Consider the following 18608-nt stretch of genomic DNA (forward strand, 5'->3'; position numbering starts at 1 on the left):
CTTCTTCCATTTAGTGGGTCTGAGAAAAGGCTCCACAGTTAAAACACAGAGATGTAAAAACTGCAAAGATTGGCTAAACCTATTTTGAGATCAGCACCTAGAAAACAGAGGAAGAGTCACACCTGAGGAGACTCAGACAGGAACAAAGAAGGATGAAACTATTAGTTTTACTAATTATAACAAATGAGTGTCTCTCCTCAGTACTTGCAGGGTTAGGGGAAGTGGGCATCTTTATTCCAAAGAGGAAAATCAAGGAGCTATTTTCAGTCTAAAATTATTCAGGGTTGCCCAGTCCAGGTGACAATTATAACAAATAAAAAAATAAGAAAGAATAACCCTTCCTATTTTTAGTAACACCACACTTAAAAGAATTTTAAATATATTCCTTAGATAATAAGTGCAATTCTTTTTTTTTTTTAATTTTTTTAAATGTTTATTTATTTTTGAGACAGAGAGAGACAGAGCTTGAGCAGGGGAGGGGCAGAGAGAGAGAGAGGGAGACACAGAATCTGAAACAGGCTCCAGGCTCTGAGCTGTCAGCACAGAGCCTGATGCAGGGCTCGAACTCACGAACTGTGAGATCATGACCTGAGCCGAAGTCAGACACTTAACCGACTGAGATACCCAGGCGCCCCAATAAGTGCAATTCTTCCTACGATTTATGCTAAAAACAGTCCATAATCAGTGACACGCAGTTGTAATGGAAGTACGTATGAAGAAACCCAGACAACAAAACCCCCTACAACAACAAACAACAAGCTAATGAATTTCAAGGACAGCACAGAAAATAAGCCTTTCAGGATAAGTTCTTGGATTCCAGGGGCAGTGGCCTTGTTTCCTTCTCACAGAGGAGTTCTGTGTGCTTGTGACACCCTGACCAAAGGATGGGGAGAACACGTCTGGTCTCTTGTCCAGAAGGCCCTTCCTACAGAGGCAGCTCAGAGGTCTTGGTTTCAGACACAAAGCGGGCTCTACCATTTGCCACTCGGTGTATGTTCACGTAAGCTGGCTCTGGCTGCCGAGGGAGAGAGGATAAGGATAAGGCAAAGGAGAGAGAGACGTATATATCAAAGGACAACTGAAAAAAAAAGGGAAAACAATGCCAACTTTTGAGAGAAATCAATGCAGAATGAATTCTCAATAGCCAAATTGTTGTAAAGGATAAAACAGGAGCTCAGAGTTAATAATAGGCTATAGATTTTTTTCCATCTGTATTGAGGCTTATCTTATAAATAAATGTTCTTTATTATTCTTTGGCAACTGCTTGTGGGTGACTCAGATAGTCTTTCAAAAACCGGACAAAAGAAATAATATAAATCCCTTGTATCCAGGGAATTCCTCTAATTAGGAGTGGCAATGAAGTAGCGAAGAAATTTGTTTTTGATATAACATCTGCAAATGACAGCTGCCTTTCCCCAAGTTCCCAATGTCATTCCTTTACTAAGAAAGCCCCAATAACAATTAACAATAAATTACCAAAAGAGAATCTATTGCAGTAACCCATTTAATAGCGTATCTTAGGGGCACCTGGCTGGCTCAGTCAGTAGAACATGTGATGTTTGATCTCGGGGTTGTAAGTTCAAGCCCCATGTAGGGTGAAGAGATTGTGTAAAAAAATAAAATCTTAAAAAAAAAAATAATGTATTTCAGTAAATTCTGGTTATTCAGTGTTTTCAGTTATCTTTTTATTTATTTATTTATTTTGAGGGAGACAGAGACAGCATAAGTGGGGGAGAGGCAGAGAGAGACGGGAAAAGAGAGAATCCTAAGTAGGCTCCACAGTGCCAACACTGAGCTGAATGCGGGGCTCGAACCCATGAAGCTGCAAGATTATGACCTGAGCTGAAACCAAGAGTCAGATGCTTAACTGACTGGGCCACCCAGGTGCCCCTCAGTTTTCTTTCAAAATAAATGCTTCTTCACATATTAGGAAGTTAACAAGTTATTTTCCCTGAGAATTTCCCAGAGTGTTTTAAAGGATATGACTTAATCTCAAAAAGGTTATTTGGTTGGGGTTGAGACAAATATTTAAGAAAATTACACATATGAAATAAAAAGAAATTTCCATAACATGTTGCAGTGAAACATAGTCCATACATAATGAAGCCACACTAGTAAAAGATTTCCTTTCAAACACAGGTGCAAATACTGGCCATTCTTGACCTTGCATGTGCAAATGCCCTTATGATTTCTGGTGGATCAACCTTAACCAGCATTTCTAGGCACTGGCTCCAGGTGAAGGTCCTGGGCTAGCTGCCTTCCTAAAGAGGGATGCGCACACGCATGCACATGTGCATACAGTCACACACTCCCAGTAGCTGCTGAGCCTGCAAGGAAGCCAAATACCACCTTGACAGCAACGTGGTGAATTGGGGCAGCTTGGGGAAAGGACAGGCATCTGGGAACAGGATGATCCAACAGGGCCCATCATCTTAAAGGGGCACTTAAAATCCCTAAAAAGGACTGTAGAGAGACCTCCGTCCCCAGTGAGTGTTACAGCTGAGGAAATAAAAGTCCGAAGAAATTAAGAGACCTGCCCAAGACACCCCACCCACTTGTGGCAGCACAGGAAGTGGAACTCTGGCCCCTTACCCGGTCTCCTAGCATTCTTTCCTGCCTATACTGCTCAGAAGTGACTGAATCATTCATTTTTCTCCCATGTCCAAATCTACCAGGGCCAAGAAAGTAGAGGTTGGAGGACATTAACACGTCTTTTCATTTACAAAACCGACATTCTGGCTGAGGTGGTGAAGAGGACCCTTGGCTTCACCAAAGCTGCCTCTTGTCTTAACTGCTCCAGGTCAAGGCTGCTTCAGCACATCAGCCCTCTGGCCAGTCGCTAGCCAATCACTAATGTGCCTGGAGGTAAACATGACAGAAACACTGAAACCTACCTTCACAAATTCATAAAGGCAAAAATGTTTTGAGCATCAAAATTATTTTCAGTTACTGAAAAAGAAAAGCAACACGGGTCCTCACTGCAATATGGAAGCTTTATGAACCCCTTTTTTACAGAACAAACACTTTTAGGCACTCATGTTCTGCTCTATATGCAAATCTTCCCTGACTTAGTAATAAAAGTAGAAGTAAAAAAAAAAAAAGCCCAATCTGATAGCAGCACATTTCTTTTCTGTGACCAAAGACTACTGTGTCAATGTTTATAGAGGTGAACTTACTTTGAAAGTAATTTAGCAATGAAATCATGTGGCTAAACACACTGATATTTATTTATTTATTTATTTATTTAAGTTCAATAAAAAGCTCAAGAAGTGAGTGGCCTCTCAGATGCAAGGGTTTTCTGTGCTCACACAAGCACACCCACATTTCTTCAACATACCATTTCGCAAGTGCTGTGTATTATTAAGAGGAGGCGGATTCTGCCAGGCACATAATTTGTATATTTAAGGGAGGTGTATGGAATGAAAAAGCGAAATATGTTAAATTTCAAAGGACTTGGAAGCAATGCTGCCTGTGAGCTTGTATTACAAATAGCCCTACATTATTACATACGCTATTAATGAGGCTGAGTGAATGAAAGTACAATTTGAATATGCATGACTCTACCCAATGAGCAGGACTTTTGTGTACTGATGAGGTTTTTTTTTTTTCCCCCCTCCTAAAAAAGGATTAAAATTATTCTTAGAGAAGTATGGCTGCCCAGAGACCAGTAAAATAAATGGACTTAGACGAGAGTCATACTATATTCAGCTGAAATATACAGGTGCTAAAAGAAATGCCTTTGACTCTACCTACAATCTTTGAAACTTGTGCATAATCCTGTCCTCCTCCAAAAGCATATTCCTCAATTTCAAGTGGCTGCATCAATACAATTTCTAAACAAAAATAACAATTTTGGTGGAGATCCCTAAAAGTAGGCAAGGTTAAATAAACCTTTTGAGTACAAAGCCTTTACTTCCACAGTGAGGAGCACTAGTTAAAAGACTGGGGAATGGGTAAATTATTGCACCAAATGGCTGAGAATTAATCTCTGCTGACTAGCTGTAATCTAACGAGGCGTCTGTGTCCCAGGGAGCCCGCAGCATGTCCCTGGCGGTATGTGCAGTGTGTCGAGTCTGCGTGGCACCCTTTGTCCTCGCTCACAGGCGGCCTTTCCCCTCATTGTCCATAATATCCTCATGCATCTGGGACGCGTGGAATGCATTCATACTAACAGACTTACCATTGTTTTCTCTCAGAAGCTTTGTTGAGCAAAGACTGCATCACGGTTACTGATAATTATATTGCTTAATTAATCAAGACAAAAAAAATTTGCAAATCATTGCCTGGTTGCCAAGCAGGGAGATAAAAAATGACAACAATACAAGCTGAAGCAATATAACAAAAGTAACAGCTATCTGATCAGAAATTCTTATATAATGAAGCTATTAATGCTAAATCGGTTAATGTTAACATTGCTCCAGGTGTCTCTACTTAGATGCAAACAAAAAGGCTAACATTATGGATATAAAAGGCCAAATGTTGCCATGGATTCTGTAACCTGATAGAGAGGACAGCCTTTTCATTTGATTAGGGAATGCAATTTAAATACCAGGGACTGAAGCCAAACAAACAGACTTTCCCTCCACAAGCCTCTTGCATTCACCCTGGGGTCAGTGGTTGGTGAACAAAAGGTCAGCCACACTTGCCCTGGAAATGTCTGGATTAATTTTATTACATTGTAATGGTTTGTACTTTAAATGTGGGGATAACGCTAAATTTCCAGTTGGCCATTATTCTCTTCTTCCCTTTAGGCTTTTTGAATTGAAATATTAAGACAGCGATTTGCTCAATTCATCTTGTCAAAATTTGTGACCAAATTTATAAAACTTACATTCTCTAAAGAAATTTTAAAAAGGTATGTTAGTACTTGTTTTCATGTGTTAAAAGTTTAATACCTTTTTAAAAATCACTTTCAAAGAAAGTTTAAAGTGTCACTATTCACACTATAAAATGAATTGAAATACCTTTTATATTTCTTTATTTACTACAAAAATAAAGGAGACGTTTTTAGGATACTAAATGATGTTTTACAGGGCCATGTTGAAAATGAACTAATGAAGCCAGTTAATCCATACTAAATATTAAAGAACCACATTTTCCCGATTTGGAAGCTATAGGACACTGAATCTAATATTAATGTTTTCTGCTGAAAACGTTAGTGTTCTTCCTGGACAGACACAAATGTTATTAGCACTCAGAGCCATTTTCTTACACGAGAGTGAAAACTTCACACACACAAAAACGTGAATCAAATATAACACCAAGGGGTCGGTTAAGTGTCTGACTCTTGATTTTAGCTCAGGATATGATCTCATGGTTTGTGGGATCAAGCCCCACGTCAGGCTCCGTGCTGAAAGCATGGAGCCTGCCTGGGATTCTCTCTGTATCCCTCTCTCTGCCCCTCCTATGCACGCATGTGTGCAGTCTCCCTCTCTGAAATAAATAAACAATAGAAAAAAAAAAAAAGAAAGATAACACCAATATTTACTATGAAGAACTTGAGGCATCTTCACTCCCTGAATAGAAAAGAGGATTTTCTTTCTGTCAGGCGCCTCACCAGCCAGAGTGAGACTTTCCTGAATTCAGAAGGTGACCCACACTGTGTCTAGACTGAGAAACGATAAGCATGTTACACTTGGGATTCATTATTTACTCTCTTTTCATGGTAGTGACTGTAATAGAAAAATAACAGCAGTAATAGTAATAATAACAATAACAGCAACAACCAACAACTCCAACAGCTTTTACTCTGAGCCAGCTACGGTTTGAAGCACCTTTCACTTCTTAGCTCTTTAATGCTTACAGCTTTAACACCAAAGATTATATTAAAATCCCAGTAAATGACAGTTACCACTTATTTTAAAGCACAAAAACAGAGGGTTTAGAATGGTAACTTTTAACCTCTTTTAGGAGAACAATTTGGAACAAAAATGAAGATCACACTTAATACCAAGCTAGAGCACAAAGTTGTTTTCTTGAGGAGTGACTTAACTATGCCTAACATTTAATTAAAAACTTAAAAATGAACCCTTCTATTAATAATTCCAACACAAAAACAAGTCACTATATAAAGCATGGCTAAAATACCAGTAAAGGCATGGCAAGGATCGAAGCCCCAGCCAATTTACTACAGGGCACATAACCATTGGATTGTTCCAGCCATTCCCATGATCGATACCAATTGACATGGTTGCATTGATCCGGTGGCAAGGTGCTTCAATTGTTAAAAGTCATCACATGGGCTGTGCTGCAGAGGCCTAACCTCTTCACAGACATGCCTGCAATCCTTCAGGATTGACCCCTATTAGCAGCAGTCAGAGGCTCGGTGAGCAGTGCCTGTTTGTCATGCCAGGTCGAATTCTGTACCCGTGGCCAGCCACAAAATGCTTGATGTGACATGGGGTTCTTTCAACTCTTATTATTATTATTATTATTATTATTATTATTAATCAATGTGTCCCAGATATAAAATTAAAATTTTTTAAATTAAAAAAAATTAAATTTAAAACATTTAAAATATCATGAATGTGTTTATGTTCTAATTTTTAAAGAGTCTAGTAATAAAATACAGAATTCTGTGCTCATGAGGAAAGATACTCTGAAAATCTCAATTCATACTGAATTTCTTTATAGCATGTGTAATTCAGATACATGTGAGACATTCACCAGTTGGACAAAAGTCCCCTTTAACATATTTATATCATTGTTTCTCAAAAACAGTGAATTGTATGGCAAACGCTGTATGAGTCAGAGCGATAATGCGGTGAAAACGTACCTCGGGTTTCTTCGTGATCGCGATAAAGAACATGTGATTCTTCACTGGGTAAATAATGATTGAAACGTCTCCAAAGGCAGTCGGGATAATGCCCCTGCGGTAGTCCCTGGAGTGTTCAGACCAGACGATGTGGACCTCGTCATTCCCCAAGTGACGAAGCTGCAATGGCCAATTGGCTCTTTATTAATCAGAGTGATAACAGCAGTTTATGAGGGGTCGTGGCTTACAAATTGAATTATAATACTCAGAGGCAAAAGTATTTCACTACCAAACAAAGGTATAACACTGCTGTCTTCTATGAGGATTAAAAAAAACACAAGTACATGAAAACACCTCTCACTTTTTATGAACTACACTAGCATTGAGATGATGCATAGAAGCACAGAAGGTACGTTATGCCTGGATGGGGACAAGACCTTTCCGAGGATTTTGTTAAATTGAATTTTACTCTTGCATTAAAGCCTTATGTTTCATATTGCTGAGCGTGTTTCTAAACAATTAACAACATGATCCTTTTATTCCATATTACAATACGGCTTCATAACATTCTTAATTCGATGGTTATTAAGAAAAAAATTTGAATACAAGAGAACATAAGCCACTCTAACACAATTACCAAATGTATAAGAACTAGATTTGTGACAAAGGTTTAAGAAAAAGTTTGCATAAATTACCTTTGTTTAAGAAACTAATAAATACGACTTCAATTTAATAAGAACACTAGTACCTAGCCTTCAAAGAGTGCCTTCCTATCCAGAAAGTATGTTTGCATGTATTATTTTCTTTAGCCTTTCCGCGTACTCTCTGCGGCAGGAGACATCATCTTTCTGTTATGTGACAAGGAGGAGATGGGGCTCAGGAAGGCAAAGGCAGCACCTATACAAGGTACATGAACAGTGGGCAGCAGGGCGGGCCTGGGGACCTGGCCAGGCCTCTCAGTGCCATTCCTACTGCTCACAGCCACCTAAGCCAGGTGTACTGCCACAGCTCAGATAGCGTGGCCCACTGTTTTTGTCATTTTATACACAAAGAGGCCATCAAGTCCAAAAACAAGTCAGAGACTCCTGGCCTCTCTGAGCAGGGGAAGGGGCTCTTTGAGACTTCCTCCCGGGCCAAGCTCTTCAGACACAAGAACGTCCTTGATAAAGCTCCTGCATAGTGACTGCACATCCTGGGCTGGAGAAAGCCACAGATGAAATAAGCCTGAAAATGTGACTAAAAGAAACTAGATTATAAAGACTAAAATGTTGGCCAAAATTGAAGTCCTACAACCATAAAAGCTGACTGGTGAAGGTCCTTGGACACCTATGGAAAATCTAAGGTTTGGTTCTCCCACACACTGCAGGAGAAGAATGCTATCTACCACCACGAAAAAAGTATTTCTGGCTTCCTAGCTTATTTAATAGACGAACCCCCCCAAACATGACTAAATTCAGGGGCACCGTTAATCAAACAGGGATGTTGTGCCAAAGGTAATGTTTTCATTTTGTGTTAAGATACAAAACATGAAAAAAAATGCAAAAAAGGGGATGCTCTGGAATACCATATATTTAAAACATGATCGCATAAATACAATTTTCTTTATAGACTATTTGACCACAAAAGAAAAATCCAAGGTGACCCCCAACATGGCCTCCTTTCCATTTACAAAGTTAAAGGAAGTTGGTTTGCTGCAATGCTTTCTTATTCTTCACTCTTTCATGTTTCTGGGAATGACTGTGTAAGTCAATTTTTTTTTACTCTCAATTTTTTTAATGTTTATTTATTTTTGACAGAGAGAGAGAGACAGAGAGACAGAGCATGAGTGGGGGAGGGGCAGAGAGAGAGGGAGACACAGAATCTGAAACAGGTTCCAGGCTCTGAGCTGTCAGTACAGAGCCCGACGCGGGCTCGAACTCACTGACAGTGAGATCATGACCTGAGCCGAAGTTGGACGCTCAACCGACTGAGCCACCCAGGCGCCCCTAAGTCAATTTTTTTTAAAAAAGACTTATGCCAGTACCTTTGCTCTAGGGAGGTACAGGTGCATCTTCAGGTGGCCCCTACAGTGAGGGGTGCCTGATTCAACTATTCTGAACATGAACTCTGGGACAAATTTAACTGTGGGTATTCAGCACGAGTCATGATGATCCAGAACAATTTAATGGTGCCTAAGACTTTCTAAATATAAAATTATCTAGTATGATTCTTTTTTTCTTCTTCTCCCCCTCTGACATGTAAAGGCTAGAAGGGTAGCAGGTGAAAGGTGTAGCCAACCCATTACTACCCATAAATAGTTAAAAGAAAAAAAAAAGACACTGGGTTCTCACAGCAACACTGAACATCTATGTTTCTCTATTTCCACCTCTCTTTTCTCTTTCCTTTTTAATAGAACATGCCAGGCCCTCACAACACACTCCTGAAATTCAATCCTTTTGGAGTAAAAACATGGTAGCCAGCATCACCAGCAACACAGTAGAGGCATGTTTTCAAGGGAAATAGGAATAGTATCAAACTGAAATTTTGGGAGGAATTTAGACCGGCAGAAGGTAATTGTGATAGTGGGGCTACTCTCATCCTATAAAGAGAAGCAACCTTCTAGGTGGTTATGTGCCCCTTGATATAATGCTGGCACTAAAGTCAGAATGGGAAGAACATATCTACTGAATACCCTTCAAATGTGGGGCTACCACCTAATGCCAGCACCCTAACGCCTGTGATGGCTCCTCTCAATCCAGAAGTATAAGCTGCAAGGCATTAGGTAGTACAGTGATTACTGAACTTTAGCACTTACTGTGCCTTTCTCAATTAGGTTCCTCAATTATATAATCCAAGCAAGTCTTTCATAACTCTGTTTGGGCTGTATTCTCACAACCACAGCCAGGGAGACCTGTCCTCCCAGTGTGGCATTTTTGTAGGTAAGGAAAAGCTATTTTTGTGTGGCAGTGATACAATATTCATTCTTTCAAAGCTGCTTTCAATGTCATGTGCCCCAGATCTCTGGACAAGTTATAGTTTCATTAGCTAACTCGCGAAACTCAGAGCTAAGGCCACAGGACCCACTGACTGCTAGATCTGGAGCAAGGAGCAAACACATGCTCTCTTCCACCTCGGACAAGAACACAAGCAGGTGAAACAAGTAAAACTAACCTGGCCAAATTGTCCACCATGTCAGAATATGAAGGAACACTCTGGAAACTTCCATGAAGCTTCTGGAAGCTCAGTTTAAAGGGGCTTTCATTACAGAGATGTCATTTTGTGAGTTTTGGAGAATTCAGAATCGAGGCCCCCAAACTGAAGTCCACCAGTGAGTTTGTTGCGTGCACACAAGTCAAGCTGGCACGACTCGTGTAATCTGGGAGAGGCTGATGAGTCTCATCCTGGGATGGAGCTGTCATTCATGCCAGCTACTGCTTCAGTTGCACAACAGGCTCCAGAACGCGAGGATGCTTAACAGGCTTGGAACAAATGCTCGGTTCTTAAGACTTAAGAAATCAACCCCATGTCCTGCCACTTCTCGTCCTGACAGAGTTTTAAAGTCCCTCTGCCTGGCCCATTCTGCCTGCTGCTGCCAGGCGGCACGCACTGGTGACACTGGTCATGGTACACACCTAATAGGCTGACCTCCTTTCCCGACTAATTGCATTACATCGCCAGCTGGCTCCAGAAGGAGTCGTCTGTTTGATTGAAGAATTCCTGCTCCTCAGTGGGCCCGGCTGCTACTTTTACTAAGTAACAGTCAGGCCTGACATCCCCATTGTTCAGCTGACAGTGTGCCCATCCTAAAATCTAAGTTTTATTTGTAAATTAACCAAGAAACTTCCTGCCAGAACAGTGCTGCCTAGAGACTGATAATGTGGGCCTTTCATCCCTTTTCACTCGTACTGTATCACTGCCAATTTGTTTTTTATGCGGCTGGCCAGCCTGAGGCTATAAAAGCCTTGTAAGACATAAGCGCAATTATAGTCCTGGAGTCAAATGAATTGGACAAATCCAATAGCACAGCTCTGTCCCCACTCTGCAAACCCCTACAGCAGTTAGATTAGCTGTGAAAAATCTAATCTAGCTAGAGCTAACAAATTTCTGCAGTGAAGGATCAAGAGTTCAGTATGGGGTTGCAACCGGATTGCAGAATTGAAAAAGTGCCCCCATGACAGGGGCAGAAGAGAGCATGAATCACTTTAGAATTTTGCAGCTCATTTTTAAGCTGTTAGGGACAATTTAGTTAGAATAAGACAAGGAACTGTGGGCTGCTGTTACTGTGACTGATTTTCAGTCTGGCTGTGAGACATCCTGATAAAGAGAGTTTGTCACTAATGATACTAAATCTAGGAGCTGCAAAAGGTATCAGCTGAATTTTGATTATTACAGTAGGGAATCTTTCAACCAGGCCAAGCCTTGCAACATTATTTATATAGTAAGGCACTGTATCAAGAAAACACGATGTCTTTTCTCAAAATAAATAAATAAGAGAAAGAAAGAAAAGAAAGAAAGAAAGAAAAGAAAAAAAGAAAGAAAAGAAAAAAGAAAGAAAAAAAGACAATCCTATTTAGGAAATAATTTAAAAATAGTTTAAGTAAACCTATTAACAACAATAGTTCTCAGTCATAAAAAAATCAGAATATGGCAACACATTTGCGGATTAGCAGCAATTTACAAGGTACTACAAATAAAAAGGATGTGTAAGCCTTGCCTAAGGTCTTGGTAATCTGAAATAGAGCAGGGTCTCCTTCACTAAGAACGCCACCACCAGGGAGGCCAAGACCTAAGGCAGCTCCTCCATGGCTGAGGAAACAACACATGGCCAGTGGAAGGCCATGCTAACAGGTGGCCCAGACAGTGAAAGCCCATCATGCTTTGCACATCCCAGACACTTGGACACTGTGAAAGTTGTCTGTGATTGTGCCACAGGCTGAGTTCTGAAGTTTTATGAGCACCACTATCCCCGATGTAGGTGGTCTAAACATTTGGGGCTGCAGTGAGGAAAAAGCAAAACCGCAGAGAAAAGAGATGAGGCAGGTAATAGTGGGGTCTGCTGGCCAATGTCAATCACCTCCTAATGAGTCAGGAGGAAAAAGACTCAATTAGACTGGTGGGCAATGATGAGGGCTGACCATTAGAGATCTTACACTAGGCACCATGGTAAGTAGTTTCACAGGCATTATCCATTTATTTCACAACAACCTTGGCACACAGGCTGTTTTCAATCTCGTTTAGTAGATGGGGAAACTGAGGCATGGGCTAGTAACTGGATACACAGTTAAGCCCAGGTCTGTTGGTCTCCAGACCCTGGCTATAACCAACACAGTAGGTCCTCCAATGGCAAACTTAGCTCCCGAATAAGCTGCCTTCCCATCCACTCAGGTGCTGTCTTCAGTTTTCGTGCATCCTTGCAGGAAGAGAGTGGGTGTGAGGTAAGGATTCCAGGCTTGCTCTGCCACCCACTAGCAAGCTAGCTACAGTTGTTCCTTTCATATGGAAACTCACAGAAGTGGGTCAGATTTCTAGGCTTGCTTCGCAGACTAAGATTCCTCTTCTGTTAAGGAACTCCTCACCTCTAAGAGAGAATCACCTGAAGTGAACACCATGGATATCAGAAAGTTCAGCATCATGTTCCCCTGCGGGGGGGGGGGGGGGTTCCTCAGAGTGGAGGAGGTTTCCTCTGAATTCTAGAGAAAACTATCCAGAAGGTCCAAGTTGAAAGAGAGACGAGGTCAGTGCCGAAGGTGGGACCCTTAGACTGCAGCACACTTGCACTTGTCATTTTCGCAGATGTTGCCCAATTGCCCCCAGCAAGCTTGAGAGGTGCCGGCCTTCTCAGCTCTCCATCAGTACAGGGTCATCTTATGACCTCTGCCAACCTGAGAGGTCAGCTATGTTATTTTCTGTCAGTTAATAGTCAGGTGAGAGAAGACCCAAAATTAACAACATTTAAGCCCCTTTCTTTTCCTAAATCTTAATCTCAGCATTTAAGACTCAAATGATTGATTGCTTTTCATTTGTTTCTTTATCCAGTTTGCACCAAGCTAGATATTACAGATTAAACTACAACTGTAGCTTGAGAAGAGCAATACTGAAGCTGCATCCAGAGGAAAGCAGTCTCAGTGCATAGTTATGTCAAGGCCTTCGATCCGGACTAGGAGACCCTCACCCACAAACCAGGGAGGCTAAGTGTGGTCTTCAAAGAGGCTCCTTACCTTTTTGGTGAGTGAATCATCTGAGTCTGATGGCATCCGAGTTGAAACGTGGAAAATCACTTCCACAGTCGAGGTAGCATAGTAAGGGGCAGTCTGCCCCGTGCTGCCGTTGCGCTGAAGTCCACCCATGAACCCACAGTGGGTTGAGAGATCCACCTGATGAGGGTAACAAAGAGGAAAGAATGAGAGTCAAGCATCAGTTATCCTCATTCACCTAGCAGGAATGCCCATTTTTTGAGCAATCTAATTACTTTCATTTTTATAGCTTCCTGATGACAAACAAATGTAATACTAAGTTAGACAAAATTAAAATATGAAAGAAACATTAACAATGAAAGTGCTTTGAAATCCTACCAGCTTGAGAAAATCACCATCAAAAGTTTGGTGCATATTTCTTGGGGCGCATGGGTGGCTTAGTTGGTTGGGTGCCCGACTTCCACTCAGGTCATGATCTTGCGGTTCATGGGTTCCAGTCCCACATTGAGCTCTGTGTTGACAGTTCAGAGCCTGGAGCCTGCTTCGGATTCTGTGTCTCCCTTTCTCTGCCCCTCCCCCACTCATACTCTCTCTCACTCAAAAATAAATAAACATAAAGTTTGGTGCATATTTCTCTAGTTTTTTTCCCATCCTATACATATGTGTATATGTACATATGCATATATATACACATACATATATGTATTTACATAAATACACACACACACACACACACACACACACACACACACACACACACACAAAGAGATACCCTATTGATGGATTTATGGGATTTTCTGCTTTCTCAAACACAGCTGGTGTGGTCAAGCCACAAGGACCATTCCAGCAAATGTTTTGCTGGGATGTTATATTAAAGGGCACAGATGTTTTAAAATTTAACAGCCATTGATAAACTGTCTTTCAAAGGGGTTGTTCTGATTTACACCACTACTGCTAGTCTTGGAGTTATTCTTTTTCAAGCTGTGGTGTGAATGCTCACTTCTTAGTGCCTAGGATCTCTCTTTTTTTTTAAACTTTTCATAAACTAGAATTCTTTCAGTAAAGCACCTGTTGTAACACAAATGAAAAAAAAAAAAGCAATAGAAGAATCTCTTTTGTGCCAAATACAATCAATATATACACTAAATTAATGTTCAAGTTTTTTCTAAAAACTCTAGTTAAGAATGTGTGGTTTAAATGGTGTATTAGTTAAATGATTAACTATAGTCTACAGCAAATAAGAAGTCACCTTATTAGTAAGAAGGACAATTTACTGAAGTGCAATAACTCTTTTAGAGTAAAATCAACTTTACATTTTATAAAGTACATGGTTTTCACCTAGATGTAGGCTTCTCCTGTACCCATCTCCATATTAGTTTCCTTACTAACATTCAGCTCTCAGAGACAAGTCTTATTTAGGCATACAGACAGTTTCTAACAGCACAGATAACCAAGAAACCAAAATAAAAGTAAGGAAAAATAAGAAAATTATTTCAGATATGCTGTTTCCATTATAACCACTCTGAGTTCTTTTAGATTCTAGAAATATATTTTCCTTTAGATTTATGTTCCTAGAGACTGTGTGTGTGTCTGTGTGTGTGTGTGTGTGTATAAATGTATATGTCTGTATGAGCATCATTTAGCAAAGAAATAGCATATTCTTTCAATATCAGTCATCCTGGGATCTCCCTAAGGGAAACAGGTTGGCTGCTGAAGCATCAAAGCTACTCTACTCTATTTTCATGCCAATTTTTTACTTCATCAGCTCTTTCTTCATGTTTTCACCCATCAAGCCACTGCTTAATTCTCCAATCTCTACACTGTGGCCAAAGCCATTGCTTTTTTACCCATATTTGTCTTCTCTTACTACAAACTGTCTATGACTGAGTGAGCCAATCTATTTGATTCTGACAAGAAGTGAATAAAATATTATGAAAAGTTAAAGGGAAACAAAAGTTCATGTATGAAGTACTGAAGAGCAACTAACACAAGATGTCAAATTCAATACATGTAGCACATGCTACATGTGCTAGATTTGAATATAAAACTTTGTACAACTGGTGTCTAGCTTATACACGTCCTTATATAGTGCTGGCCAATAAACACCTCTGAAATGAAATGAATTACCTCCCATCCAAGTCCAGCAACAAAGTCTTCATATGCTTGGCTTCCTCTTACGTTGGAGAGGATAGAACACTTGTCTTCTTGACCTTCAGCAATGTAAAACACTGCAATTTTGTGTGTTTCACGGCTATAAATTTTTAAATTTAAAGGAGTTAGAATTCTTAGATTTAAAATTTTATTTCTATACAACCGCCAGCATGACTCCTACTATAAAGCTTATATTTATGGAGAATTTACTAGGGGTCAGTCACTGTTCTAAGGAGGTTCGACACGTGATCTCATTGGCTCTTCACAACCACTCTAAAGAGACAAGTGATTATCACCACTTCCCTTGTAGAGGTGGTTGAAAGGAGGCACAGAAAATTAAACAGAAAGCACACACAGCAAGCAGGAGACAGGGAACTGAAGCAGGGCAGTCTGATTCTTGAGATCACTCTTTCAAACATGTGATATACAAAAAAATATATGTGAAAGCACTTCACATAGATATCAGTTGAGAACAGATCTATGTCACTGCCCATATTTTACTTACCACACTTTGAGATAAGGATATTGGTTCCCTGATTAGAACTATAAACTAAACTATAAACTATTATAAGAAACAGAAACTTCTTCCAAGCAGAACACTTTCTTTGTGAAGAGGTACCCACTCCTTGCTCTGACTAATCTGAGGGAGTAAGGTAGCGTGGACAGATGTCCAGGGAAACCTCTTAGGTCACATAAACCCTTCACCCACTTCCTCCACGATGGACTCTGGGCACTTTGCTATTAAATCAAGTAAACATGGCCTGCACTTTGAGGAAACGAGTCCTGCCTTTTTACCTTTTGTACATCTAGCATGGTCATAGGCACATAGTAGCTGCTCAGTTAAATCTGTTGACCAGTAATCCAATGCTATAAATATATTAATAACCAATTTCTACAAATTATATCCTGCAGGGAAGTGTCAAAATAACTAGACTTTTGCCCAGCAATTTGGTGATAGTTTAGGGATGAAGGCACTGTACTAATTCAAACAGAGTTTTCATCAATGAGAACCACTCATTCCATGGCCCATCATCCCAAGAGTTTAATTCCAGTCTCCATTTTCTAAAATTTTGGATTACCACCTCCAGAGCAGTTCCATTTTTATTATTTTTGCATTGCATTCTGAAAAACTTCATAGGAAAAACTATCAAGAGCTCAAGCAATATGGAAATGTTTCTATTATTGTCTTAACTGTTCAACATCTCAACACTATAATCTGATTAGATATCTATACTGGTGGAATTTGGGCTCCAGATTTTAATATAGTCACAAATATCTCCTTCTTCAGGAGTTATGTTTCTACTTAATAAGCAGAATGAAATGAAACTCAACTAAAAAGTCATAAAAATAAATCAAGGAGGAGAACACTTTCCTTCTATTTATCTAGGTAGCTTATTCATTTTCCCCATAGTTTACATAAAATAAGCATACTGAAAAGAAGGACTAGAAAACACAGAAAGTGAAGAATAAAAAATCCACTTATGTTCTTGGCCTAAATGTTGAAATCATAGCTGTTACTATTTCAGGATGTGTTTTCACATATTAAGTGAGAAGCCACTATATCCTGTTTTGGAACTGATAAGTTTCACTTAAAATATTTGTGAACACTAATTTTTATCGTGTAAAATATGTGTAACATAAAAGTCACCGTGTAAGCCACCGTTGAGTGGGAACACTTTTATACCATGTACTTGTATGACAAAATTATTAATGGTTGTATAACATTCCAGCATATGAATATACCTTACCCCAAATCCTTGCCATTGGACATTTAAGTTGCTACCATTTTTAAAGACATTGTCATATTATCTCTAATATGTCCTTAGAATACATTCATAGAAATGGAATCTCAGTCATTGTCCATTTTGAAGGCTTTTGATAAAGGCTGTCTTGCTGCCCTTGGAGATGGTGGACATCCTGAATGCCCTGACTGGCATGGTGTGAACACACAGGTTGGAGACACCTCTCTTCACAGGTACAGTTGCTGCTGGAAGGGGGAAGTTTTGTGGTGATGGATCCAAGGGGGCTGATGCTCTAGAGTAGAGACCTTGAGCTCTCACACTGTCAGAAAACTTGTCCTCATGCAGCATGGAAACCCTGAAACTGCCACACCATATATTCCCTGAGTGACAGGCAGGACACACTTGCAGTCTATAATCTGCCTGGCTTATATTCTAGGAGCTATAATAACTTGGGGGTTTGGGTCTTGGATGATGACAGAGATCATAACCTATGACCTAAAAGACTCTTTCAACAAAAGGAGAACATGTACAGTTACTCAGTTTTTTTCTGCAGCTCTTTCTGCATATTGAAAAGTCCTCAGCATTTGATTGTTCTCTATTCTATATGTATTTATGCATATATAAAGACCATCTCAAGTTTATCTGAAACATTTCTGTTGACGCTCCTCAAAGTCCAAGCTTTTTAAATTGTAGCTGTTCACAGGTCCTTGAGTCCTCATTAACTCAATGTGGGAGCACAAGAGCTAAGCCCCAGTGACTGCCTGACTGATGTAGGTGTGAGGAAAGGTGACCTTTAGCTGTAAACATTCATCAAATTTCACATCCTCCAAAATGTTAGCACCACAGAGAGCCTGCTAGGATCAGACGCTGTGTCTGGTCTTATTAGAGCCAGGCTTTTGAAATGATAATTAGCAACAGCACTTCATATCCATAAGCTGCACCACCAATGCATGAAGGAGCAGGTAATTCAGGAACACACGTACATAAAATCAACAATTTCCTCTTCTTCATTAGAATGCATTTTTCTTTCTTATTAGGAATAGACTAGAATGGCTCGGTTTCCTTCTGCTGTCACATTAAAAAGCCTAACAAAGAAAAAAGATGATTTTAACTTTCACCTTACCATGGGGTGACAAGAAGCATTAATATTTAAAAGAGGAGCCCACTGTAATTTGCATGTGCATTCATCATACTTTTTACATCTTTGCTATCTTCACAGTATAGAGATGAGAGTTGCAAGACAGACGCCACACTTTTCCTAAGAACATGCTAAGCAGGAACTATGCCTTGACAGCAGGGAATAAATTGGTCTCAGAAATAAATAGAGTCACACAAACTAAAAGCTGAGGGACAAGGTACGCTTTTACCTGCTAACTAACCAATACATGGGACAGTCTAGATTTCCCATAGATAAAGAGTCCCCAACTTTTTTTTTTCAAAAAGAACCTTGAAAACACCCTTTACAATAAAGTAAGTTGATACCTTTTTTAGATGTCAAGAAGACACTAAATCCAGGAGTTGGGGTTTTAAGGGAAGGTTAATCAAAGGACAGAGGATTTGCCAATCAGCTCCTCCAAAGCCATATTTTACAGCAACAGCACCCCAGGGAGCTCATTCAATTGTACCTCATGCAACTAAAGTGCATTAACACTCAACAAATTGGCCACAATTACAAGATACCAATGTATTCACTTAATACTAAGAAGCATGGAATAATTCAGCATATGCTTGAAAAGCTGAGTTTGGAACCCAAGTGACTGCTTGTTTAATACTGGAAGACAAGAGGGA

At 39.9% G+C, this 18608-nt stretch overlaps 1 protein-coding gene across 8 annotated transcripts in view; it reads right to left on the reverse strand.

The window, feature by feature from the left end:
* RALGAPA2 (Ral GTPase activating protein catalytic subunit alpha 2) overlaps positions 1-18608 on the reverse strand; it is a 322181-nt gene that overhangs the window by 98134 nt on the left and 205439 nt on the right. For 7 of the 8 annotated variants that reach the window (XM_042931750.1, XM_042931748.1, XM_042931749.1 and 4 more), the window contains 3 exons: positions 15055-15178; positions 12952-13107; positions 6776-6934 (listed from right to left, as the gene is read on the reverse strand). In XM_042931750.1, coding sequence (XP_042787684.1) covers positions 6776-6934; positions 12952-13107; positions 15055-15178 — 439 coding nt within the window. The other variant, XM_042931754.1, reaches the window with a different exon arrangement.

The sequence above is a fragment of the Panthera leo genome, chromosome A3, assembly GCF_018350215.1.
Source record: "Panthera leo isolate Ple1 chromosome A3, P.leo_Ple1_pat1.1, whole genome shotgun sequence".
In the NCBI taxonomy this organism is placed as follows: domain Eukaryota; kingdom Metazoa; phylum Chordata; class Mammalia; order Carnivora; family Felidae; genus Panthera; species Panthera leo.